General features: G+C 47.9%; 1 protein-coding gene across 1 annotated transcript in view; it reads left to right on the plus strand.

The window, feature by feature from the left end:
* The window catches only part of ZDHHC14 (zinc finger DHHC-type palmitoyltransferase 14), a 288,112-nt gene that overhangs the window by 233,455 nt on the left and 37,969 nt on the right, over positions 1–16,688 (plus strand). The window contains exons 4-5 of the mRNA XM_052645783.1: positions 13,049–13,186; positions 16,609–16,657. Coding sequence (XP_052501743.1) covers positions 13,049–13,186; positions 16,609–16,657 — 187 coding nt within the window. The remainder of the gene's footprint in view (positions 1–13,048; positions 13,187–16,608; positions 16,658–16,688) is intronic.

Consider the following 16,688-nt stretch of genomic DNA (forward strand, 5'->3'; position numbering starts at 1 on the left):
AAGAAAAGCTATGACCAACCTAGATAGCATATTAAAAAGCAGAGACATTACTTTGCCAACAAAGGTCCGTCTAGTCAACTATGGTTTTTCCACTAGTCATGTATGGATGTGAGAGTTGGACCATAAAGAAAGCTGAGCACTGAAGAATTGATGCTTTTGAACTGGTGTTGAAGAAGACTCTTCAGAATCCCTTGGACTGCAAGGAGATCCAACCAGTCCATCCTAGAGGAAATCAGTCCTGAATGTTCTTTGGAAGGACTGATGCTCAAGCTGAAGCTCCAATCCTTTGCCCACCTGATGCAAAGAACTGACTCCTTTGAAAAGACCCTGATGCTGGGAAGGATTGAAGGCAAGAGGAGAAGGGGACGACAGAGGATGAGATGGTTGGATGGCATCACTGACTTGAGGGACATGAATTTGAGCAAGCTCTCAGAGAAGCCTGGTGTGCCGCAGTCCATGGGTCACAAAGAGTCAGTCATGACTGAGGGACTGAACTGAATTGAACCGAACTGAAGGAAAGAGGGAAGGATAAAAGGGAGGGAGGAAGGAGGAAAGGAAAGCTGGGTACTCCCCTGCCTTCTGCTTCACCTCTCCACAGTACCGTTCTCTCTTTAAAAAGAGAAAAGCCTGTTACTTTTTTAGCTCAATGACTAGGCTACTGTTCTCCACTGAAACAAGAAAGTTTCTTTCCCCCAAGTCTAAGCTAAACAAAACTCACTTCTTATACCCTCAGACCTCCCAGCAGTACAAATGAAAAATTTTAAACGCCAAGAAAAAACAGATTTAAGTCCGATCAGGGACCCTGATACCACTCTGGGAGGGTGGAAATAACAGTTTTAAATGACTCACGATGTATTTAGGCTCCGTTATAGGTATAATATATGCAGTGAAGTGAAAGGCGCCCAGTCATGTCAGACTCTCTGCGACCCCATGGACTCTACAGTCCATAGAATTCTCCAGGCCAGAATACCGGAGTGGGTAGCCCTTCCCTTCTCCAAGGGATCTTCCCAACCCAGGGATCGAACTCAGGTCTCCCACATTGCAGGCGGATTCTTTACCAGCTGAGCCACACAAGGGAAGTGGTATAATATATATATGTGTTTATTTACTCAACAAATGTTTGAGGGCCTGTTAGGTGCCAGCTACAAATTTGAATAAATCAATAGTTTTCAAACTTGTTACCCCCTGCAACTCACAGTAAGGAATGCATTTTACATGGGAACTCAATGTACACAAATACTCAGATAGTTTAATGAAACAGAACTTGAGTATATGAAATGCCTTGATATTTTCTGTTTTATTCTTTTTTCATTGCTAAAAAAGAGTTAATTTAGACCAACTGCATTAATGTTATGACCCACTACTTGATCACAGCCCTTAGCTTGGAAAACCCCGAATAAACATAGGCCTTTCCTGTACATAAAGCCGCTCTTGAACTGTGCCCGATGGCCTGTGGTGCTTATCCGGGGCGAGCTGAGTGCCATTCCCAAGAGGGCTGGGGTTTTGGGTGTGTCCCTTCAGGACCTGAGAATGGCACTTTTAGCAAAGCCAGTCAAAGGTAGGTACCTGCCTGTCCGCCTTCTTAGAACAACTGAACTTAGAAAATCGATTGTCAAAATGAGTCACTTCAGTCTCAGCAAACTAAACCAATGGGTCCACTATTAACTAAGAATAGGCTGCAGGAAGTTGTATGTAAAAGGCTGGCTGTGAGTCCATGAGGGTGGCAGGGACCCTGGTTTTCATTAGATTTTTCAAAGCATTAGGAAATAAAAAAATAAAAGAAGAATCGGTGCTCTCGAGGTTAAAAACAGAGCTCCTGGTATTTGTGAGAGACAGCACATGCGAGGATGGGCAGGGTTAACACTTGCTGCTGTGCACCATGCGTGCTCCTTCACATGGTCCCCCTTCCTCAGTCTCATCCCATCGCACCTCCCCCGGGCTGGCAGAACCCTGTGAGCCCCCTCCCCGCCCCACCAGGGGATGGGAGCTTGGTAGCTCTAGCGAGTATCAGCCAGGAGGCTTTTGCTGCTTGCCCCCACGTTTCTCTATGTGGAACGGAGATATTAGCCTATTGTTAAGCTTGACTCCTAATTTAAAATTTTCTATTTTGTTTTTGGCTGTGCTGGGTCTTCCTTTATGCATGCGGGTTTCCTCGAGTTGCAGCAAGTACGGGCTGCTCTTCCAGTTGCAGCGCTTGGCCCTCTCATTGCGGTGGCTCCTCTTGTTGGGCTTCCCTCGTAGCTCAGACGGTAAAGCATCCGTCTGCAGTGCAGGAGACCTGGGCTCGATTCTTGGGTTGGGAAGAGCCCCTGGAGAAGGACATGGCACCCCACTCCAGTACTCTTGCCTGGAAAATCATACGGATGGAGGAGCCTGGTAGGCTACAGTCCATGGGGTCGCAACAAGTCAGACATGACTGAGCGACTTCACTTTCTCAATTTCTTTCTTGCTCTTCTTTCTTGTTGGGGAGTGCAGGCTCTGTGTGTAGGCTCAGTAGTTGTGGCACATGGGCCCACGTGGGAGCTTCCTGGAGCAGGCATTGAACCTGTGTCCCCTGCATTGGCAGGTGGATTCTTAACCACTGGACCACCAGGGAGGTCCAGTAACTCCTAATTAATCACAACTTCCTCCCTGAACTTTGCTTTTAGCAGCCCTCTCTAAGTCCTTTCAGGCAACCCAGTGGAATCTCTAGACAGTCATCTGTCACAAATTAGAAAAGCCACATTTCCAGGCCATGAATATTAATAGTTAACAGGTTGGTATGGGGATCCAAAGCGGATTTCATGTTCTGCTCTTGCCATCTTGAAATTCTGAGTAATTTTTCAACAAAATGCCTTATAGTTCCTATTGCAGTGGACCCCCACAGCCGGTCCTGACAGACTCTTTGACCTGTTCTTTTGCGTGCCTGTGTTTAGAAAGGTAATTAAGGACCCGCTGACTAGAGCGTGGTGACTCAGTAAAGGGCTGGCATGGTTTGTACAAACAACTGCAACAAACAAGAAAACAGCACACTATATTTAGAGTCTAAGAAGTCTGCTGACCCAGTTCTGGTGGTGGGGGTGATTATGTGGTACTCCGAAGTCTCTGAATGTTTTAGGGTCACCGGTCAGCTCTGGGCCTAAGCTGGGTCTATAAGAGGGCCAGTTCTTATGAATTACATGTAGAGTTTCTACTGCAGAGACCTGCCAGCATGTCCTAATTTTGTGTAGAGTGGGCACAACTGACTTCAGTTTTTGGCAGGTTTTATTTAGCCACACAACCCTAATATTTGAGTGGAAAAGAACCTTTAATGGCATATCCGATGGCAGAGGCCCAGAAACCTGCTGGGTTGCATCACTCGATAGGCAGTTAGCATCAGGATTTCAGATCCATTAGCTTAAGAATCCCATGTCCTTCCCACAGCACACCACCAACAGCGCAATACCATGACGACTGGAATACAATATCAGGAATATTGGAAACTTAACTTGGGACTGCTTAGAACAACTCAGTAACCATTTGCTAGCTGATTGTTACTTTTTTTTTTAGTGGTTATAAGTAGTGAATCATTTTAGAAAATGGAGGACTTCCCTGGAGGTCCTGTGGCTCCCAATACAGGGTGCCTGGGTTCAACACCTGGTCAGGGAACTAAAATCTCACCTGCTGCAACTAAGACCCAGTGCAGCCAAATAAATAAATAATAAACGAACATTTTAACAGGGCACTCAAAGCCAGCACATTGGGACAACCCTGAGGGGTGGGATGGGGATGGAGGCGGGAGGGGGTTCAGGATGGGGGCACATGTACACCCGTGGCTGATTCATGTCACTGTATGGCAGAAACCACCACAATAAAGTAATCAGCCTCCAATTAAAATAAATAATTTAAATAAATAAATAATTTTTAAAAAGAAAATAGAATATAATGAGGAAGCCAATACAGAAAGCAGAACGATACATGTCTGTCTGCTCTAGTTGAAGGGGAAGGAAAGGTGGACCTCCCAGCACCCAGGAGCTGTATTAGGAGATGCGTCAGCCCCCTGGGGCTGCAGGAGCTGCCCTGGAACACAGGCAGAGGGCTGCCCTGATGTTATTTGCTTGGCGGTCCCTCCAGCAGCAGTGTGGAGGACAGACAGACAGGGCGGCCCAGGAAGGTTTCACAGTGGCTCATGAAAGAGGCAACAGGGCCTACGGCTGCAGTGGCCTTCAGAGTCAGGGAGCAGAAGCACAGAAAATGTGGCAGGAATAACACGATAAAATGAACTATCTTGCTGACCAGCCAGACGCGAGGGGTGCGAGCCAAGGGCGGAAATGAATGCGTTGTCTACCTTGGGCAACTGGATGCACGGGGGCGCCGATTACTAAGAAAAGGCAGGTTAGCAAGGAGCAGGGAGGCTTAATGAACACAGCTGAGGGCCTGCTGAGTGAGAGGTGCCTATGGACGGTTAGGTGGAAATGTCCAGCGGGCAGCTGGAAAGGGTGTGAACTCACCCACGGAAGATACTTCAGTGAGAAGCGTAAAGGCCCCAGGGTGCACCCTCAGCTAGTGCCCGTGTGCTCGAGAAAGGACTGGGGTTTATCCACTCCCAGCTGCACCCTGCCACACCTGGATGTTTGCAGCGGATCGCCAAAGCTTGAACCGAAGGGACACGGGGATTGTGGAATCCCAGACACATGTCCCGAATTGCCCCCCAGGCAGCTGCAGAAGCAGGTATTCCAGAGGGTGGAAGGCCTGGGCAGAGTCAGCATGCTCCGAGGGTTTGGGAAAGCCCTACGGATGACTTCTGCCCATCTGTGTCTAGGTCTGTTCTGTCTAGCTTCTGTTCTGTATCCACAGTGGGGAAGCCAGAGCTTGTCCACAGAGAGCCAGCCTGAGCGCAGGAATCCTTGACTCTGGGAGGGCTGGGCACCTGAGGGTCTTCTGATCAGCAGATCTATCTCAGGGTATAAGTTGCTTCAAAGTGCATCTCCCATTCCTGCTCCTCTCTCCTCCTAGAAGTCCAGAATTTCCTCAACACTGGAAGCAGGAGCTGAAAACACATGTTAAACAAACCTAGACATTTTGAGGAAATAAATGTATAAAGTTGCCCTTTTGAGGCATTGTCTGTTGGTCAAGCCCCCTCTTTTGATGCCCAAAGATGCTCAGCACTGTGCCAGGTTGTGGCAAAGCCAGGGCGGAGGCAAATGAAACCATGTGGGTGGGGGTGGGGCGGGGGGTACAGTCCAAGGTTATGTTAAATTGTAATGTAAAGGTTACAACAGTTATGCAGTTACTAACTGGTTTCACACTGAAAAGTTAGAGGTGTTTTTTTTTTTAAACAAATGGAGCTAAAAGCTGCAGAGTCTTAATTTGTGGGACATTGGTAAGGACTCAGGACCAGAAGAATCCATACAGGTACAGATAAAACACAGTCCCTTTACATTTAATTTTACATCTCAAAGGGGTCTTGAAGCTTATTTCATCCAACTTTTTACATGTAAAGAAACTGAAGTCCTCATGCACAAGAGATGTATTAATACATTCAGCCCCACAGAGTTAGTTAATAAAATTTCTTTTTTTTTATTTGCTTGTTTTTTAATTTTTACAATGTCATGTTGCTTTCTGCTGTACAACAGCTCGAATCAGCCATGATTATATCCCCTCCCTTATGAGGCCCCCTTCCTCCCACCTCGCTAGGTCATCACAGAGCGCCGGGGAAGGAATGGAGATGCAGGTGTAGAGGGTGGACTTGTGGACACGGTGGAGAGGGAAAGAGCGGGACAAATGGAAGAGGTCGCGTCCACATGTGTACACGACCTCATGTGAAATGCATGGGGCTTCCTGGGTGGTGCTCGTGGAAAAGGATCTGCCTGCCAAAGCAAGAGACCAAAGATCCCTGGGTTGGGATGATCCCCTGAAGGCGGGCACTCCAGTATTCATGCCTGGAGAATCCCATAGACAGAGGAGCCTGGCGGGCTACTCTCCATAGGGTTGCCAAGAGTTGAGCACAACTGAGGTGACTGAGCGTGCGTGTGTATAACGGATAGCTGGTGAGAAGTTCCAGCTAATACGATTCCTTGATTTTATTCCTCTGTAAAGTTAAACAGATAGATCGTTTTCAGGAAAGGGGCTGAGAAGCAGTGAGAGGGAAGGAGGTAAGAAACCTTCCCTGATACATCGCTTTGCCCCAGATAGCACCCAAGGGCCACCATCTCAATAAACAGTGTTTGCCAAGTAGGTTTGTCAAATCTGGACATCTCCATAAAAAGTTCAGTTCTTCTGATGTTCGATTTGCTGAGAATGAGGTCATTTTTTCACACGTTAGAGCACTTCTCGGTTCAGAGTGGGCCCCCCAGATATGAGCTAGGTCTTCATGTCCCCCAAAGCATAGATGCCCTGAACCAGAAGAAGACCACGGGGCCACTGGCACAATTACCAGTCCTGGCGTGGCTGTGGTCCACTCGTGTTCGCATTCCTGCTGATGTGCGGTGCCTGGAGCTGCAGGGGCCCAAGAGGGCTGCCCCAGGAGGAAGGGGCCAGGTCCTCAGGGCCCACCTGGCACAGTGACCCGCAGAGAACTGGCATGGGAGGCAGGAACAGGTGGTTAAGTGTTCACCTCGGTTCCCACGCCAGCTCCTCCGTCTGCACGTTCCTCTTCTGTACGACGGGCACAATAGAACTGACCTCACCAGGTTTTGTGAGAATTAAGTGATGCTATACATGGGAAATACTTAACAGTGCCTGGCAGGTAGCAAGGACTCAAGAAAGTTTGGATAAAAGTGAGAGGAGGAGGAGGAGATGGGGTAAGCAGGTGAGGTTCCTTTCCAGAAAACTCACCAGTCATTAAACACAGTGGCAAGACTATTATTACTTAGATTTTACCAAAAGATTTAGAACAGCGTGAATTATTTCGTGTCTAAGAATGTGTTCCTCTAATACTTTAGCTTCATATTTAAATGTTTCTATTATATAATTCTTTGAATTACCTGGGAACCGTAAAGGCCTGGTAATAATATGTACCACTAGATCTCAGCATTCATCATGCAAAAAGCATACCTCATGAGACAAAAGACCAAAAAGATACCTCATGAGACAACATTTTTCTAATTATGGAGGGAAAAAAAAAATCCTAGGTTTCAAGGAAAAGTAATTTTCCACTTCATACCTTTAAAAACATTTAACTTAATTTAAATGTAATTGACATTTAAATGAGAAGTTTTACATTGCAGGTTTCACATGATTCTCAAGACACCCTCAGAGAGAGAAGTTGGGAGGACTGTTCTCGAGATGCGGTCCATGGAGCCCAGGACCGCTACTATGGAAAACTCAGAATTGCTTGGCCTCGAGGATATGACTTTATTTATCTCTTGGGGGCCTGACTTCTGGGAGATTTCAAATTCTTAACATTTTCAAACACTTTTATTCCTTTTACTGGCAACCTTCAAACACAGCTTTTGCAAATATGCTTCCCTTAATACTTCAGTGCATTTTTCTACCTCAGTCCAGTTTTAATATGTCTCCATTTCTCCTTATTTTTAAGGCCTCTTTTCCATGTTCCATCTCTTTGGAAAATCAAATCTTCCTTTAGTCAGAGTGGCCTAGTCCCTCAGCTCAGCCCCTGCTGGTCCTCAGTTGGCTCAATAGCGCCCTCCTCTGAAAAGTGTGGGGATAGCACCTACCTCGTGGGGCTGGATAGATGAATGGCACTCAGTGAATGGTAGGGTTAATCATCATTGATAATGTTCTGTTCATTAGTATTTAGTATTAGTATTTAGAGTTTGGGGTTCCCAAGATGGGATCATAATTCCACCTGAGCTATGTTCCCACTGGCCATTTTAATGGAATCTCCTTTCTCCACTTAGGATCTGGTAACTCTGAAGTTGCCTGGAATTCTTCCTGACTTAGAATTCTAGCTGAAGCCTCAGGGTCTCCCAATAGCCCCAAGCACCCTACAGAGGTTTTTAATAAACTCACCTCTGCTTCCCACCATTGCCAGACCGGACAGAGCCTGCTTCTGCGAGAGCTTATCCACACTAATAGCCATCCCATCAGTTCTTTTCTACTTCCATCAGCATCTTCCAGCTCTCAGCCTTCTCTGAACATCTTCAGATTTCCTAGTCCCCTGCCCTTTCCTATGGTTGCCTGTGTGCATGTGTGCTTAGCCGTGTCCAACTCTTTGTGACCCCATGGACTATAGCCCACCAGGCTCCTCTGTCCATGGGATTCTTCAGGCAAGAATACTGGAGTGGGTTGCCATTCCCTTCTCCAGGGGATCTTTCCCACCCAGGGATCGAACTTGGGTCTCCTGAGGCTCCTGCATTGGCAGGTGGATTCTCTACTACTGGCACCACCTGGAAATCTCATCTTTCATCAGAATATTCCAATCTCTGCACCTGGTGGCCAGAAATAGTGATCACAGAGGAAACTGCCAAAGGCAGTTAAAGGCACTTCTTCCTGTGCTCAGCACGTGTCTGTCAGGCGTGTGCTTCATGCCAGGCACTCGGGTACTGGGGCTGTTAGGGGACTAGACATGGCTTCTCACCCCAAGGCTTCACCTGGGGAAGGAGAGGAAAGAAGCCCAGAAACCACACCAGGGAGCGTGATGCCCACCGAGGTGTGCGCAGGGTGCTCCAGCTGGCTGACTCCAACCTCACATTATTTTAGAGAAATTTCTAGGTTCGGCCCACGCCACCCTGTGCTCCATGTTCCTTTCCTCTTGCCCTGAGGCTCTGTCCCTCCATTCAGCACAGCCGAGCACAGACACCCCCCACCACCCGCAACAGCCTGGCTTCGGGAAGGGCTCCTCATTCGATTAAAGGAACCCTCCAGAGAGGCTGCAAGGGCAGAAACCACACCCTTCTGGCAGGATCCAGACCTCAGAGTAACAGGTCTAAAGTGTTTGGTTTTTTTTTTTTTTAATAAAAAAAAAGAGCCTTCATCTCATCCACGGAGCTGCCTTGGTGGCTCAGGGGTAAAGAATCCACCTGCCAGTGCTGGAGACGAAGGAGATGTGAGTTCGATCCCTGGGGGGGGGAGGATCCCCTGGAGAAGGGCATGGCAACCCACTCCCCTATTCTTGCCTGGGAAATCCAATGGACAGAGGAGCCTGGCGGGCCACTGTCCATGGGGTCGCAAAGAGTCGGGCACGATGGGTTAGGACATCACACACGCTCACCTCACCCCCAGGACATAGGACACCAGTCTTCCCACACGGAAAATGGCAGTCTGCCCTCTAATGATGGTTGCTTGAGGAGTCTCAGATGCTGTGGCTGCACGCCACCACGTTGCCAGCAGTGCCCCCTCCCCAGGTGTCCTGGCCCGGCCAGCCCCGCCTCACTCAGGCCCTGGGAGTCAGCGTGTGTCGGCCCGCCCAGGCTGAGCTCCTGCCGCTCCATTTCTCGCCTTCAACCCCTCAGGAAGGATGCTGTGTACGGCCAGCGTCGCGAGCGGACGAAAATCACTGTGTTCGATGTCCCTCTGTTAGACGCTCGTTCTTGGGGTCTGGGTGCTGAAGCATCCTCGCCAATGAGACAAGGAACCCTGGAAGCCAGGGCGTGTTGGATACGCTGTTGTAGGTCGCCTGATACAGTGCAGGGCTCGCAGGGACACTTCCCCCAGGCAGTGGGGGCTGGCGGGCGAGGGTTCTGGACGCAGCTAGAGCCCGCCAGCCTGGCTGCCGGTAGCCCTGCCACCCTGGGCAGTGTGCTTGCTCATGGGGATGTCCTTGGGGTAGCATGGGAGCTTAGTCAGTCCTTGAAAAACATTTACTAAAGGCTCAGAGTAGAGTCAGCAGACAAAAGCAAGTAAAAATAAATAAGGTGATTTTTAGATAAGGTGGGTGAAGGCGGCAGTGGCTGTTATGGCATCATCGGTGTAGAGCTGACATTTGAACCTGGGGGGGAATAAAGAGATTACTGGGTGAGACAGAGAGTCTGCAAGAAAAGAAGAGGCGCAGGCATAGCCTGGGGTGAAGGAGGCTCTGACACCCTAGAAATCAAGGGGAGGGAGGAGGGCACCAGAGTTCGGGGTTAGAGGAGACTGGGAGGTGGCCCTGGGCTCTGAGCATCCTCCTTCCACAGAGATGCACGCCCAGCTCTCAGGCTCATTTGTGTGTGTGTGTGTGTGTGCATCACTCGGTCGTGTCTGACTCTTTGTGACCCTATGCATTGTAGCCCACCAGGCTCCTCTGTCCATGGAATTCTCCAGGCAAGAACACTGGAGTGGGTTGCCATTTCCTCCTCCAGAGGATCTTCCCGACCCAGGGATGGAACCCGAGTCTCCCACTTTGCAGGCAGACACTTTACTGACTGACCCACCAGGCTCGTTTACCACCAGGTATCCAACAGTCACAAAGGGGACCATGAAAAGCAGTAAATCAAAGTCTTTCTCAGCAAGCCTACACTGTTAGCGAGATTTTGTCAGCCAAGAAAAGGGTTTTCAATAAGGCAAGTTTCCAAATGGAAATTGCTTCCACTGAGGGCTGCCGGAGAGCCAGGCGTTCACACCCACCCTGAGAGATTGCTCATCTCCTCTGAAGCCCCCAGACCCGGTGCCCAGGTGTTTCATGTGCATCATCTGTTGCTTTTCTTCCCTAGCAGCTCTGCCTCACTCAGGAAAGTGCGTTAGCTTAGCTCACGGTGAGCTTTCTAAGCTAAGAATACACCTACCCCCTGCCCCCATAGAAATGATCACGGTGCCCCACTAAGACCTTGGTACTTGGAGTGGGGGCAACCATCGTGTTAATTCTGCCTCCCCAGCTCTGATGTCTCCTCTGCTGGTGGGCAACTCTCGCTATAGTGGGCAGGCTCATCCGCCACTCACTTGGCATCTGGAGATCAGCTTTCACAGCTGGAACCAGAGGTCCCACCCTGACCTGGCCTTCTGTGTCCCCAGCCTCCACATCTTAGTTTCATCTTCCATAGGCGTGTATTAAGCAGAAAAGAGGTTTCTCAAATGACAGCCTCAGAGTCTTAGGAAAATTCAGTTGATCCCAATTTCTTTTCTCTTTCTGCATGTTCTGTATAGACTTTTCCAGTGCCTAGCCCATGTAGATCACTGACTTGGGGAAATGAGGTTGTTTTATGCAAGGATTAACTTGTTTGGGCTTCCGTTGTGGCTCAGCTGGTAAAGAATCCGCCTGCAATGCGGGAGACCTGGGTTTGATCCCTGGGTTGGGAAGATCCCCTGGAGAAGGGAAAGGCTGCCCATTCCAGTTTTCTGTCCTGGAGAATTCCATGAACCGTATATATTTCATGGGGTTGCAAAGAGTCGGACATGATTGAGCGACTTTCGCTTTTCACTGTAACTTTTCCAGCTGTGTGGGGTTGACTACATGTTGACCTGTGACTCACACAGACACACCGTAGGAGTTGCTTTCCTTGCAGTGTCAGCATCTTACAAGCCATTGAGTTGTCACCAGGCTGGTGAGCTTTGAGATTTCTCTCGGGGTGACCAGCTGCTGCTTGCTTCTGTTGAGTGCAGACAACGATGACTCTTACCGCTCCTCTGCCACCATGGTCTCCAAGCATCTTCATGACCTTTTCAAGAAATAAGCTTGCACTGGGCTTCCCAGGTGGCGCAGCAGTAAAGAATCTGCCTGCAGTGCAGGAGACCCAGGTTCGATCCCTGGGTGGGGAAGATCCCCTGGAGAAGGGAAGGGCAACCCACTCCACTATTCTTGCCTGGGAAATCCTGCGGACAGACAGTCTGTGGGGTTGCAAAGAGTCAGACAGGATTGAGAGACTAACACACACACAGCCTTGCACTGAACATAAAATATGAGATGAGTGATTTATGATAGGTGACCGGAAAGGAAGGAAACGCTGCCTCGCATAACTTTACAATGTTAATTTACGTAGTCCCACCGCACAGCCTTCTCTGTATCTTTTCAAAGCACACATAGAGAGATGTGAGATTTGGGTAAAAGCTAAGCTTGGATAAGAGTCCAAGTGAAAAGCTTAGCATTTTTCCCGTGGCAGGTGGTCTGCTGTGAGTGGCTGCGTCAGACACCCTGCATAGGCCGTTTGAGTAGAAGATCAGCTGAAAAGTAGAGCAGCACTCAGCCATTATTTAGAAGAGGAAGAGCGAATCGCAAACGCCTTACAGACTGGTGAAATCCCCAAGGTGGGAGGACACAGGTTTGGGATAACAGGATAAAAACGCCCAAAGCAGCGCTCTTTTCCAAATGCTCGAGGCAGCCTGGGCATTGGCAAGACGGGATGAGTCCTGAAAAAGACCTGACCTCAACCCTAGTTCCACTGCCTCTGAGCTGTACAGACCCTGCAGGCAGCTTCCCTCCTAAACCGCAGTGTGCTCATCTGTAAAATAGGGTAGCAGCATCATTATCCTCATAGGAATGTTTCAAGGTCATATGGATGGGTGTATGTGACTTTCTCTTCACAAGCTATAAAGCACCACATGCTGGTTTTTTTAAAAAATGCTTTCCCAGAGAGTATTTGGCCCCACAGGACTCTATATGGTATCCTTGTTTGACAGGTAAGGAAGCCGAGAGTTGTGGACTACAAGATCAGGTGTATTACATTATTTGAAGATCAGAGATCACTTTAAAAAAATGATATAAATGGCAGAGACATTTCTTGGAAAACAGCAGTAGCCGGAATGGGAGAACCGGGATTATCCCTCTGTCCTGTCCTAGGCTCCTAGTGACCTCTCTCTCGGCCACTTACTATGAGAGATAGTCGCTCAGCACCACACACCGTGAAAGGCGGAGCCCCAGCCCCGCCCAGCCCAGCAGTTACCATCAGAAGTGTTGTTACCATCTTAAGGGAAGATTATTCTATGAACCAAAGAGCTTTCTTGTACAAAAGAGGGAAATCTTTGAGTTTTCTATTGTAATAAAAATAGAATGCACATCCTTTGTTTTTTTCAAAACAGCTAAGTTCCGTTGAAAGAATTATTGCTTTCTTGATGTGTCTTAACGTTGCGCGTTTCTCTGAGCAGTGCATTTGGAAATACGAGCAGAGAATGTTTTATTATGTTATCAGAGAGTGGGAGGGGGAGCTCCCTCAAGTCAAAAAACATTCTATTAATTGATTTTCTGTTTTTTTTTTCTTTCTGCCTCTCATTTCAGAACGATTTGATCACCACTGTCCCTGGGTAGGCAACTGTGTGGGGAAAAGAAACTACAGATTTTTTTATATGTTTATTTTATCTCTGTCTTTTCTGACAGTCTTTATATTTGCATTCGTTATCACCCACGTCATCCTTCGTAAGTATGCTGGCGAAATCAGATTACGTATGTAACCATTTGCCTGACTTCAGTTTTCTGATTTAATTTTGATTTAAGATTTTTGGTCATTCTGGGCTCTCTCTTTTCTTTGTCCTTCTGCCTGCCCCCTCCTCCCTTCCAGCCACCCCCCCTTTCCGTTTCTCCCCTCCCTCCCCTTCCCTCCTACCCCCATCTTCCTACCGCAGCTGCCAGGGGCGCCCCTGGATCAGACTCTTTCACTTACAAGACTTTCTCCTTGACATGTGGTCCCTGTTCCAACCTTGTGACTTCACTTTCTCTTCCGCTTGAGGGATCCCCAGGAGGAACCATCCCCACATTTTCCCAGAGGATAATGTGTTGTCATGATACCCACTGAAAAACAGAACCTTTTTTTAAAATGTGAATCTACTTAAGCAGGAATTGTCACCCTCCCTAAAAAAAAAAAAAAATGGGGGATAAAGACTGAGCTTTCTTACACACAAATCTATAAATGTGAGATGCACATTTGATAAGATGTTTAATTATCTGCCAGGACATTGGCAAGCTATGAAGGAAGCAACTTTATTAAAAATGAAATTGGGATATAGGTGATTTTAATATATATTTGCCTTAACAGATGGCATTTTTCACTCCCTTTTCAAAGGTCATAACTTTGAACTCACTTTCCTATAATAGGGATGTGAGAAGAAGGAAGCCACTTGGCTTTGACCTGTAAAGGTGAGCCTTTAAACTTCCATTACAGCTCCATTAGCAACATTAAAGACCGGCATCGCCTCTGTCCATATTCCTGAAGTACAACCAGCCATTAGCAAGTCCAGAGCCTCTCTCTGGAATGTTTCTAGAAGTATCTAGACACACGCCTCACTTTCTTCCCTGAAGCAGCGGTTAGACCGATTAGACCGCAGCGTGCTAAGACCAAATTTAGACACGCACATTCTCTACTTGTCTCTTGGTGGGGTTTGAATGGGGGTTGGGGGGAGCAGGTGGTATTGGAAGTTTCATATTAGTGTTTTGCTTTGGACCTTCATGGACTATTCCAAATTTTCACAGGCATTTTAAATGCTAGTTTCCATTCATTCTTTCCCAATCTTTTCATCTAAATGTAACACAAATTTGTAATATATGTATGAGAGCCATAACTTGCTGGGACAGCAGGAAGAGGATTGTCACCGGTCAGAGACCCCTTTACCCTTCCTCACCACCTGGGAAGGATGGTCTGAGGGCTGTCCGGGGCACCTGTTTTATTTTCAGAGTCTCAAACTGGCAACAATGTAACTAGGGTCCTCAGTTCAGTTCCGTTCAGCCGCTCAGTCATGTCCGACTCTTTGCAGCCCCGTGGACTGCAGCGTGCCAGGCCCCCCTGTCCATCACCAACTCCTGGAGCTTGTTCAAACTCATGTCCATTGAGTCAGTGATGCCATCCAACCATCTCATCCTCGGTTATCCGCTTCTCTTCCCGCCTTCAATCTTTCCCAGCATCAGGGTCTTTTCAAATGAGTCAGTTCTTCGCATCTTTTGGCCAAAGTATTGGAGTTTCAGCTTCAGCATCAGTCCTTCCGAAGAAAATGTATGTATTAACAGACAGAAGAAGCAGTTATTTATACAACTAGAGAAGGAAGAAATACTGATATTCCAGCATATTTATGACACTGAAAAATAGCCTTTAAACATTACCTCTTATATCATCTTTAGCAACTTCAAAATGCCTACACATAGATATAATCACACTGTATTTATGGCCTTGCCCCTACATTCTGGGTATCAGGCAGTTTTTACCTCACACATTAACTCTGGTAACACACATGCACTCGCACACACACTGTGAAGCCCGTCACTTTCCACCACACTGGCATTTTCATTTCCGCTGCAGTCCATAGGGTCATAAAAGAATTAGACACGACTGAACAATGACAAATTTTTGCTCATTCTGGTTTCAGCAAAATGGAGTTTGCTCTAGCTTATCCTGATATATTGTTAACCCAATCTTCCACCACCAGCCCCCCCCAAAAAAAGCCTGCAAGTTGCTGCAATATTTTGGACAAAAGCAAATAGAGGTTTTCCTCTCCCAGTTCTCCAGCCCCCACCCTGACCCCCGATTTGTGCTCAAGAAGGGCAGAAGCTTTACATGACTCCGTGATCCCCCTATGATTCTGAAAGCCTTGGCAAGGACAGAGAGCTGTTTGAGAGCAGCTGGGGACCGTGCCCCAAGTCCTCCCTGTCAGGAAGTGGACTCTGAGAGGGGACACCGGATAGCCAGGGGTGGCCAGGGAGGAAGCCTGTCGTCCAGAGATCACCGGGAAGGTGACGTCTGGATTTCCTCTTAGAGGAAGCAGAGCTTGAGAAAGCGATATGGTCTGAGTTAAGCAGGAAAAGAGAAACCATCTCTTCTTGTCCCTCCTTGTGCCTCAAGATTGCGTTTGCTCCAAGATCCACAGCACGTCCACGCCACCCCGGCCTAGCAGGGAGGGACGGGAACACCTCAAGCTTTCCTCATCAGTTCTTCAATCAATTGGCGTCCTTAGAGCACACGGCACATTCTCGGGGCTCCGAGGTGGCCAGTGGGCAAGAGAGGGTGGGAACTCGGGGAAGAACTGGAGCCATCACACCATTAGCCTCCCCCCAGCCAGCCTGGCTTCCGGTTCCACCGAGGGTCTGGAGCAGGCGACCCCAGAGAGATGCGCTAGAACCGGTCCCATGGTGTCTGTCCTGTTTGGTCACTTCACTGCTGAGCCAGGGCCAGTTTATGTCCCCAGAACACGGGGACCCAGCCTTGCCAACCCAAGGTGGGGCCACTAAGAGCTCCTCCAAATGGGCTTTTCTTTCTCAAAAGCCTCTAACGCCAATACACAAAATAAAAACCGCTTTTTGTCAGATGCATCGTCCCTCCGGCCCCTGAAGAAATGTTTTCTTGCACAGACAGTCTGTATTCACATGTCTCAAACCCCAAAGCAGTCAGCAATATAGACTTCAGGTTTATGAATTTGTTTACTCTGGGTGCAGAGAAAGGCGTCTTTGATACTTAGTCTAGTTTACAGGATGCCCAGGGTCAAACGTTAACCAACTTCGGGGAAACAGTCTTTGGTAAAAGAAGAGAGAAAATAGCATACAGTATTCTATTTCCCTATTAAAATGAGGAAGACAAAGGAGTAATCAGAACTGTAACTTATGGGAATGTATGCAGACATCCATCTGCTTTTACTGAACAAATATCCTCCAGATGTTGGGTCTGCTTATGAACTGCCATTTTCTTGTTGAATAACTTTGGTGGAATCTCACTGTCCAATCAGTATCGGAGCTCTACCAAATGTAATTTTATTGATCTCGAGGCACCGATTATTTTTGTGTAGATGAGAGGGCTTTCAGCATGAAGGCTGTTTCTTGGAAGTGATGTCTGGTTACTAAGTTCTGTTTCATTCCCCCAGGTTCACAGCAGGCGGGATTCCTCAACGCTCTTAAGGACAGTCCTGCAAGATATCCTTTCCAGGCTGTAGTTTTTCACCAC

This window comes from Budorcas taxicolor, chromosome 9, assembly GCF_023091745.1.
Source record: "Budorcas taxicolor isolate Tak-1 chromosome 9, Takin1.1, whole genome shotgun sequence".
NCBI classification, from domain to species: Eukaryota; Metazoa; Chordata; class Mammalia; order Artiodactyla; family Bovidae; genus Budorcas; species Budorcas taxicolor.